The sequence below is a fragment of the Danio rerio genome, chromosome 6, assembly GCF_049306965.1.
Source record: "Danio rerio strain Tuebingen ecotype United States chromosome 6, GRCz12tu, whole genome shotgun sequence".
In the NCBI taxonomy this organism is placed as follows: domain Eukaryota; kingdom Metazoa; phylum Chordata; class Actinopteri; order Cypriniformes; family Danionidae; genus Danio; species Danio rerio.
Genome location: NC_133181.1, coordinates 33,169,402 through 33,180,798, shown reverse-complemented (window position 1 = coordinate 33,180,798; position 11,397 = coordinate 33,169,402). Strand labels below are relative to the sequence as shown.

Genomic DNA, 11,397 nt, shown 5'->3' with positions numbered 1-11,397 from the left:
GTTCAGCAGCTTTACATTTGTCACATTGGGTAGCTGGGTAGCTTCTTCTATGTAGTAAGCATAGACAATATGTTGAGTTTTTTTCAGTGATGTAAACTGCACACACTCACTCCCTTAAAAATGGTTTTGTAGTTACTTATTAAAGCCAATCCCACTGCACCAAGAGATGCTGACAAACATGGATGATCATCAGATTACAGCATGTCACTTCTCAGGCATTCGACCATTAGCAGCAATTCAGCATGGTCATTTAGTGAAAACAAGTTCTGACAGACACCAGCAGAAATAACACGATAATCCAACAAAATCCAATGAAGCTGTTTCTTGGCATATAATGTAATGTGAGTTGGCCTTTATAAAATATGTTGTTAAAATGAAACATTACTGTGTGTAGAATTTTTGTAATGATACTACATAAAAGTATATTCAGGCTATGTTTACCACAGTTGTTTTATAAATTTACTTATAAATTGAAAACCCTCACAGAATTTCATAGGCAAGTCTTGAGGCTCTTCCAGTTTTAGCCATTTATGCTAAAAAAAGACATCAAAAACTGCTGTCTGTATGTAAGGTAACATTCTAAATGCCTTTTGTTTTGCTATTTCTAAATCTCAGCTTCCTGGTCCGTGTGTGAGTAAAGTTGTTCTTAGAAATGTCACCAGAGTTGAGGAAGTACATGTGGTCTGATAAACTTTTTGATAAAAATGTGCTTTATTGTTATTGTTTGTGTGCTAGCAACAATAATACTGTACAAGTACTAATATGTCAACCCTTAATGTCATTAGATAGTTTAAAAAACATAAATTGTTTACTCAACCTTTGTGCCTACCTTTTGTCTGTGGATTTAGTAATGTTGACCAGGACTGTTTCCATATTTGAAAAATAAATTTAACCAAAGTATACAATGTATATCTCAGTAAATACAATACGCCAGTTCAATGGAAAACAGGTTACTCATAAACGGTATTATCTTGTCAACAAAAATGCTGAATCAGCCAATCACTGTCAGCAACTTAATCTATTAGGCAAGTACTGTAGACATCAAGGTGATCTGTTGAACTTAAACTTGCTGACCTACTGGAATTTTCATACACAACCATCTCTAAGGTTTGTTAAGTATCATCATCTGAGAGAAAGAGAGAGAGAGTGTGAGAGAGAGAGAGAGAGAGAGAGAGAGAGAGAATATATACAGTGAGCATTAATTTTGTGGGTGAATGTTTTGTTTATGCCAGAGGTCAGAGAATGATGAAAAGGCAACAAACAACACAACAAAACCAGAAGCAGATGAGCTACAGCAGCAGAAAATTATAGCCATTTCAGTCCCGTTAAATATACTTTTTTAAATTACTTAAAATCAGTGCTTAATTTGAGCCAGATCTTGCAAGATCCTGTTTGGAAGTGTGTTTGTGTGTGTGTGTGTGTGCGTGCGTGCTAGTGTGTGTGTGTGAGTGAATGTGAATGAGTGTGAGTGAAAACTGTGTGGATTGTGAGTGAAAACTGTGTGGATTGTGAGTGCGCGCTAGTCATAGTCAGCAGAAACAATATCCAAAGATGCTGTTTTAAATTGTAAAAAAAAAATTATAATAATAATAAATCTGTTTTTGAAATAAATGAAGACAGCAAAAGTCAATGATTCATTTGGATTATTTAGCCTGACATGTTTATTGTTACTAAATATTTTAAATGTTTCTCAAAATAAAATATATTGTGTTTTAAAGAAAAAAAATGTTTTAGTTTTTATTACCCAGACATTTAAAAAAATATACCTTTTAGAGCATTAATCACAATACTGTGAATCTTTGATATTTTTATCCAAGGTTATCATACCGCCAGAATCTTATACCGACCCATGCCTAGTGCGCGCACACACATACACATGACAGTAGTTACCATACGCAAGTTAAAGCAAAAGTCTATTGGCCATCAAGGATAATTTCAGCCGATCAGTTTTCTTATTTTTACAATCACTCTTATTAGTTGGTGACTGTTTCGCGTGCAGTGAAAATAAATAACAGCATAGTGGCCTAACGTTTATCTAAAGAATATTTGTATGTTCAAAATGGCAAAGAGGCAGTCACGCATATTTAAATTTTTTTAAAACCACAGGTAAATCTGATAATGAGCCTGATCAAAAGACTGAGAAGATGAAACTGCACCCATGGATCAGGATAGCAAGAGGCAGAAGCAAAGCAATCTCAAGTCAGCCAGAAAACATGACAGAAGATGTATCTGTGGGCTCTTCTTAGTATCTGAGTGAGTCATGATGCAACCCATCACTGGGAAACATCCATACATACTCACACTCATACACTACGGACAATTTAGCCTACCAAATTCAACTGTAACGCATGTCTCTGGACTGTGGGGAAAACCGGAGCACCCGGAGGAAACCCACGCGAACGCAGGGAGAACATGCAAAAAAAAAGGGAGAAATGCCAACTGACCCAGTTGAGGCTCGAACCAGCGACCTTGTTGCTGTGAGGCAACAGCACTACCTACTGCGCCACTGCATCACCCGTTACGTTTTTATTATCCATAATTGACCTATATGGCACAAAATAATTAAATACAGTTCAGAAATGTGATGCTGTTTTTTTTTTTTTGCGCTGCTTTTTTGGACCATTTAATCATGTCATGTTCTGGGAAAACTGAAATTGTTTGGTGGACGTTGGTCACGGTAACTTTTATTTCCTGGTTTTGTTCCGGGAGTTATTCATTTACAAATTAAGCACTGCCTTAAATGAATGAAAAAGATTACTCACTCTCAAATGATTCGAAATGTTAGAGTTTTTTTCTGTTAAGCACAAAAAGAAAACATTCTAGAATTCTTGAAACCGTTAACAATTGACTTCCATAGTTAGAACAACAATACTATGGAAGTATCTATGTTAGCGTTCAACAGAAGATAGAATCTCAAACAGGTTTGTGACAGGGGAAGAGTGAGTAAATGATGACAGAATTTTCAGTTTTGGGTGAACAATCCCGTAAGTCTTAGAATTAAGGTTACAATTTGACTAGGCTCACCAAGATGCAATAAAGTTTATCTAATCTAAAAAGTCTTGATTTCTGTTTATATAGGGATGTTTGAATCACAATTTGGCAATTTGTCTTTCTTGCATGTAATATCTTCTTTGCATTCTTTGGGCGTCTTTCAGCATTGTTTAAACATACATTAAATATTCTTGCTAACCTTGTCTATCCTATAATGTACAGTTTACCCATGTTCAGGATAACATACCATCTTAAAACACTTAAAATAATTCAAAGAGATTTAGTTTATTAATTTTTTTTTTTTTTGTTAGAAATGTCAACAATAGTCAAATACCCCTTCATGGCCACCAGATCTTGATCCAATACAGCACCTTTGAGTATGCTGCAACAAATCTGCAACAACTACAGTATGTGATATCAGCATGTACTAAAATCATTAAGTATTGTTTCCTGTGTTTAAATCTATGGCATGAAAAACAAAGGCAAAATAGGATCCAACCCATACTAGCAAGGATGTACCTATAAAATGGCAATTGAGTGTATATAGCAGCTAAAATACACAGGTAGATACACTCACCGGCCACTTTATTAGTTATGCCTTACTAATACCAGGTTGGACCCACTTTTGCCTTTAGAACTGCTTTAATCCTTTGTGTCATAGATTCAACAAGGTACTGGAAATATTCCTCAGATATTTTGGTCCATATTGCCATGATAGCATCACACAGTTGCTGTTGATTTGTCAGCTGCACATCCATGATGTGAATTTCCCAATTCACCACATCCCGAAGGTGCTCTATTGGATTGAGATCTGGTGACTGTGGAAGCCAATTGAGTACAGTGAACTCATTGTCATGTTAAAGAGACCGGTCTGAGATTATTCTCGCTTTATGCATTATCCTGCTGGAAGTAGCCATCATAAGATGGGTACACTGTGGTCATGAAAGGATGGACATGGTCAGCAACAATACTCAAGTAGGTTGTGGTGTTGACACAATGCTCAATTGGTACTAATGGGTCGAAAGTGTGCCAAGAAAATATTTTGGACCATTCTCTGTAAACCCTAGAGATGGTTGTGCGTGAAAATCCCAATAGTTCAGTATTTTCTGAAATACTCAGACCAGCCCATCTGGCACCAACAACCATGCCACGTTCAAAGCCACTTAAATCACCTTTCTTCCACTTTCTGATGTTTGGTTTGAACTGCAGCAGATCGCCTTCATGTCTACATGCCTAAATGCATTTAGTTGCTGCCATGTCATTGGCTGATTAGAAATTTGCATTAACGAGTAATTGGACAGATGTACTTATTAAAGTGGCCGGTGAGTGTATATGAAACATTTAACTTAACAATTGTCAGCAAGAAGCATGGTTCTGTACGTTTTTCCAGCCCAGTATGCAGTTTTCACTTTAGGTGCAATTTCAATTATGTCCACTAGAATGAATCCTTTCACTAAATATAAAGAACAAGCAAAGGGCACAACAGCAAAACACACAATTGGAACTGTGGGGGTCTTTCTTAATCATGGAAAAAATATGCATTGCTCAAGTATATTAGGAATCCATATGCATATGAATCTTATTTCATTTCAATATTTTGGTCCATATCATGGAAACAGTACTTTCAACATGCAGTCAATGCTGTATATTAAGCTCCCGTTTCGAAGTATGTGAATGAACAGTGACGTTTTTATGATTACCTCAGACTGGAATTATGGGTCAGTTGTGTGGGGTTGTTCGCCACACGCTCCTGTTCTGTTTTTGTCCATAATGACTATAGCAGAGGGGAGATCCTCATTGTGTATCCAGCAGATGTATAATGATGTCAACTTGACTTAGTCTGAGACCTAAAAGAGCGATAGTTTGACAGAGAGCAGAATAAGGACTCTATGACTCGTCTAGGTTTGTATTTTGTTAATATATGTAACTACATACAAAACTGATCATGCATATCAGGCATGTGGTACAGACCACAACTTTTTTCATTAGTATGGAAACATGGTGTCAACTCACCATTTACTGACTAAAGTTGGCAAGCAATTACGAATAGGATTTTAGTGGAAACATATTAAATGTCAGACTAGGATGTGTTTAGCAGACAGTGGGGCTTGATATTCAACAGTTCCAGTCTGAATATAATTTTGTTTAAGGAATCATTCAACATACACATTATTTAATGTTTGTGCCTGGTTTTTACCTAAGAGTGGCACCGTCTCTAGTTTTAATGTGTTTACCAGTACACACATTTCATTATTAATACTTTTGCATATTCACTATCAAATATGCACAACTTCTTAAATATTGGTTAGAATTATGAAGTCATAAATACATTTTTATTTATTTAAAGGGAATTCTATCATTAAGTACTTTAAACTCAAGTTGTTCTGTAGTTTGCTGAACATAAAGGAAAATGTGCTGTTTTTACAATGCACTAATGTTATACAGTAATTACGAAAATTTGACTAATAAAAAGCGTTCATGTCCTCAAAAGACTTACATTAAGTTAAGTTCCAGCCCTTGAATCTGATTGATTGAGCATTTTGAAGCAGTAGTAAAACACACACCTGTGACTTCATCATATCAGTATTACTGTGTCACTGTACATCAAGTGTTGTTGTCATTCCCTATGTATTATACATTTCTTGCAAAATTCCTCTTTTTTTATTTCAAGAGAATGATCCTTGCTGTATTATCCATGCTTCACTCATCTAATTTAATAATCAAATTCCTTCATCTTACCCTATCAAAGAAAATCTTCCCATGCAGGAGTACAATAGGAATATTAAATGTTTTCTGTTTCTGTACAGTAGTGTCTCTTAATCAACACTTCTAATAAATCTACTTGCCTTTTTATTTCAAACTGTTATATTTGCATGTTAACTATAGCATTTATAGACACTATCAGGGGCAGATTCAACCAATAAGTGAGGTAAGCGGCCGCTTAGAGCATCAGGAAATCTGGGGGGCCCCAATAAATATCTAGAAGTAAATTATACCTATAAACTATATATAACATCGTTTTCTGCCATATTTTATATGGTGAGAGTTAAACAAATACAATTTTAACGTAATTAAACATTATTTAATACAATCTAAAATATTACTATTATAATAATGTAATGTTATGTAATAATAATATTGCAAAATAAAATATCCATCATGGAGCAGTCCAGCAGTCAAATTTATTAAAAAATATATATTATTTTTTGTTGTAAATTCATTTCAAGAAAACAAATAATTTTAAATGTACAGATTGCATTAATTTAATATGTTGAAAAGAAGATTGAGTGATATAAAAAAACAGCAATATAAATAAATATTAAATGAAAGTTGAAAGAGTCACTGGGTCGCTGGTTCGAGCCTCGGCTCAGTTGGCGTTTCTGTTTGGAGTTTGCAAGTTCTCCCTGCGTTTACGTGGGTTTCCTTTGGGTGCTCCGGTTTCCCCCACAGTCCAAAGACATGTGGTACCGGTTGATTGGGTAGGCTAAATTGTCCGTAGTGTATGAGTGTCTGTGTGAATGTGTGTGAATTTTTCCCAGGGATGGGTTGTGGCTGGAAGGGCATCCACTGCGTAAAAACTTGCTGGATAAGTTGGCGGTTCGTTCCGCTGTGGCGACCCCAAATTAATAAAGGGACTAAGCCGACAAGAAAAATGATAAAGTTGAAATAATGCATTTCAGGACTTGGGCCCTATGGCTGGAATTGCTCAGGGCACTGTTTATATTGTAGTGGAAGCAAGCCTTTTAATAAATTACATAAATGTAGCATATTGAGAATTTTATTTTAGTATTGTTATACAGCTATAGGGGTTAATTATGATAAATTGTGATAGCATATACAACATGTACAGTTGAAGTCAAAATTATTATCCCCCCTTTAAATTTTTTTCTTTTTTTTTTTAATAGCTATTTCCGAAATTATGTTTACCAGAGCACGGACATTTTCACAGTTTTTCTGATAATGTTTTTTCTTCTGAAGAAAGTCTTATTTGTTTTATTTTGGGTAGAATAAAAGCAGTTTTTAATTTTTTAAACATCATTTTAAGGACAAAATTATTAGCCCCTTTAAGCTATTTTTTTCCGAGAGTCTAGCCTACAGAATAAAACATCATTATAGAATAACTTGCCTAATTACCCTATCCTGCCTAGTTAACCTCAGGGGCGGACTGGGACAAAAATTCAGCCCTGGCACTGTAGCCACACCAGCCCACATTACCACACTGAAACAGCCCCACTCACAGACACGCACATTCACTATTTAGTCTACAGATGGTGAAATAATATGACATTCTTGATTATGTATGGGTAACCTCGGATTGGGTCGGCCCATCTTGAAACCAGGAGGCAGTTGCAGATAGGGCCAAATACTTAACATTTATTATTATTATCATCATCATAATATCACATCTAGCAAGAGATAAAAGCTGTCTGCACTTAAAAACAATACATATTTTTTTTAAAAACTGACCGGCCCACATTTAAATATTTGGTCCGGCCCTTCTGGCTTTTGCCAGAATTGCCAGATGGCCAGTCCGGCCTTGGTTAACCTAATTAACCTAGTTAAGCCTTTAAATGTCACTTTAAGATAGAAGTGTCTTGAAAAATATCTAGTAAAATATTATTTACTGTCATCATAGCAAAGATAAAATAAGTCAGTTATTAGAGATGAGTTATTAAAACTATTATGTTTAGAAATGTGTTTCTGTGAAATTGTAATCTTTTATCAGTTAAAGAGAAATTGGGAGAGAGAAAAAACAGCGGGGCGAATAATTCTGGGGGGCTAATAATTCTTACTTCAACTGTATGTTGTTCTGGAAGTGGGCAGTAATCTCTACGCTCGCGTTTACTCGGTTATTTACGGTATTCAACTTATGCGCTCTGCTCGCTGTCATGCAGGTGGAATTCAGTCAGTTCAGCCGTATGATTTAAGCTTCACGTCAGTACAGCCGTTCAGCTTGAGCTCCGATCCAACCCTGACTTTATATCCGTGCACAACATCCACACTTCACCTCAGCACAGCGATGGCATCATCCGCACAGAGAGTATAGAGCACGTAGATCTGAAGCGTTTTAACGACGATCTTCCGAGAGACGCGCATCATGCTCAGGTGGTCCGTGTTTCCCACCGAAGAAGGAGATCATTCAGACTGCGTTCGGGAGAGAAAACAGTCGTGTGAATGTTCAGAATATTAATCAGGTATGTTAATGTATTGTATGATGATATGCAGCTCGTTTAGCGCATGTGGTGTGTTTTTCCGATCATATGCGGATTTTAGCTGTAACGCAGAATGACTGTCATGTGTTTACAAATAACCACAATGTTACATAAGACTTTTGAGGCATAATAAAGCAAATATCAGCGGGGCGCAAAATAAAACTTTCAATAATTAAAATTTTCCTTCTTTTTTACTCATTTTCTTCTTTTCTTTTATGTAGACCCGTTTTCTAATCATGGAGGAGAGTAATAATACCTGTGAGTCAGTTCCTGATTTGAAAGATCTGGAGTTGAAAGTGGGTAGAAAGACCCCAGAAGGGCTCCTGAAGTGGATGAGAGAAGAGCACAAGATGATCTCTCATCATCAGACTGACAATAATGAGACTGAGAAGAAAGGTCTCGATGGGAAGATACGAAAACTTAAAATGGAGATGGTAAGAGTCAAATCTATGCATTGCACATTAAAAACGATTATTCGAGCATAAATTAAATTTCATAATTTTAAACACAATTTCAATAAATTCACATTTAGACATCTAAGTGCAGATTAATTGCATTAAATGAAAGAAAGCTGTGACAACTAAAGGGCTTTTTAGTTAACCCTAAACTCTAGGCAAACCTAAGTTATCTTGCTTCAGTCTCAAAATTTACCCAGGGTTAACAATTAATCTTTGGTGGCAAATTTATGTTCTAAGTTTTAGTTTTAACACTGTAGGCCTACATTCCTAAACCTGGGGTTAACTTTGTGGTATCAGTGTTATTGATTGGATTAATGCATCATGAGTCTCATTACTGTTCATAATGTAAAGGCTCTTGTGTTTGTATTTTACATACATAAAAATATAGATATATTTAAACTTGTTGAAACTATTTATTTAAAGTGAACTGAAACAACACAATTAATGATAACTTAATTGTTTTATGTTCAATCCACATAAATTTGTTAAAAGTGTTAAGTTACCTTAATCAATTTGTGTTGGGACAACATGAATGAATTGTGTGGAACCCTGAATTTCTTTACAGCGTATACTGTTCTTTCTCCTGAAAAGGTTTTCCAACACCATTCATTAGTTCTTCTCTTCAAATTCTCCACAACATGGTTTCATAACCCTTTATAAAAACAGTGCTTACACTGACCATGTGAAATGTTGGTTCCTGAGGTCAAAAGAATGTTTAGAATAACATTAACCTGAGGTTAACCAAATGGTGAAAAGCCCTAAAGAGTCAAAAAAACATCTTGATAATATGTGCTAGTTTTATCAATGTGTATAGATGACAATATAGAAGAAGGAGTGCTACTTGGCGAGTTTGTTTTCTCATCTTTATAAAGCACAAAGCTTCCCTGAAACTTCCAGCGTAAAGCTTTTATATACTCACTACGAATGAATATGAATCTTTTCATAACACAGCTCCAATGCAAGAGGCTGCCTGCAGCATGTTGTTGATGTTTTCTGATTTTGAAGGGTCCCAACCCACATTCCACAAACCAAATCAACCAGAAGCAAAAGAATTTCTTGCAGCATTGCCAAACAGTAAATAGCGTATAGAAACATGATCCTAAAACTCATAAAAGGCAATAATGTTTTTAATGAAGGGATGAATTGCTTGCAACCGCATTTCTGTGATGATTCTGAAGTGAAGGAGGGGTTTGTGTTGATTTGCTGCTGTTTTCAGTCTTCATGCTTCATACACTTTGAAAAATGCTGGATTACTTCAACCCAAATTTGGGTAAAATATAGACAAACCCAACCAACTAAAATTTTCAATTACAGTACATTTGTAATCCAATTTTGAAGTAACTGTTGGGGTTGTCCATATTTTATCCAAATTTGGGATGAAGCATTTTTTAGTGTACTGTAACTTCAAGCTCTTGGGGCAGATACGCCCTGGCTTGTATAAAGAATTGTTGTAGTTAGGGAAATGAGCTTGTTTCCCTGTGGAATGCAGAGCCATTAAGCAAATGGACCCTGATGTTGTTGCTATGGTGCTCTTTACTGAGTGGGAGACTTGGTTAAAGGCCCCAAAGCTGTCATGAATTATGCTACAGCCAGTTGCGTTTCTGATTTTTGGAAGGCAGCGTTATTAATTTGGCATCATGATGATTGTTGCGGATACCTCTGTGATTAAGACATCTCAACATGTCAGCAATTTATGAGCCAGGATCTGTGTAGACAAGCCTCTGTGGTTCAGATAAAAACAAGTGAAGGGTGCTAAAAGCAGTGTCTTGACAGATTTCTCTAATTATGGATCATGTATTTATTACATAACAAAACTTGTAATGGTACTCTTTGTGTAAAACATCTAGAAAAAAAATTACACAAGGCCTACGGGTCTAATACACCAGTGTAATTGCACAGTAAGTTTTGATTAAATGAATGTAGCCTTCAGTCAACAGAGACTTTCGAAAACATTCAAACATTTCAGACCCAACATTCTTGAACACTATAGTGTAGTGGTTATCAAACTTTTTTCACCAAGTTCCACTTCAGAAAAAAAAAAAATTGTCTATAAAGTACAGTAGCATTAGGCCTAAATAAGCAGCTACAGCTCTTTCCAGTTCAAAAAATGTGGCAGATTAATTCTTCTTATTAATAATATTTATTATTGTCAGCCACCTTAAACATTGTAAATAGTTTGAACGTTAACACTGCACTGTGCTTACAGTTAAAAATAAATAAAACATCAACGTTTAAATTAAAATGTGCTTTTAAAAGGTAATAAAAATGGCTCTGTTCTTAAAAAGTAAAAAGAAAGCTGCTGTACTTAAATATAAAAGTATTATCATATAGCAGCTTATTCATCAAAAACCTGGAAATGTTCCTTGGACCTCATAAATTTAGGCTTTGTCATCATAATAATGTATAAACATTTTGATAAATTATAAATTTTTTAAATATACAAATAAATATAAAAAAATATATATTTAAATATAAATATATACATGCAACATATATCTGTGAAATCTAAACATTAACTTGTATTTTTTTTTAAATGAATTGGATTTACATACTTTAATGGGAAATTTGTCAGAAAAGCAAGTGATTGAAACATACCTGTCAACATTGGGATAAAAATTTGGGATAGGCCCCAACAACCATTACAAATATGAAGAGGAAGTTAGCTTCAAAGGATTGAACACATAAGAAACATTAGAAAATTTGAAGTAAATTAAAAGGTTTAGCCTATTAAAATC

General features: G+C 35.2%; 1 protein-coding gene across 1 annotated transcript in view; it reads left to right on the top strand.

Annotated features, from left to right (window-relative positions):
• Nucleotides 1-7,904: 7,904 nt before the first annotated feature.
• Nucleotides 7,905-11,397, top strand: part of lurap1 (leucine rich adaptor protein 1) — a 28,771-nt gene continuing 25,278 nt past the window's right edge. The window contains 2 exon segments of the mRNA NM_001105708.1: nt 7,905-8,186; nt 8,426-8,638. Coding sequence (NP_001099178.1) covers nt 8,441-8,638 — 198 coding nt within the window. The 5' untranslated portion in view covers nt 7,905-8,186; nt 8,426-8,440.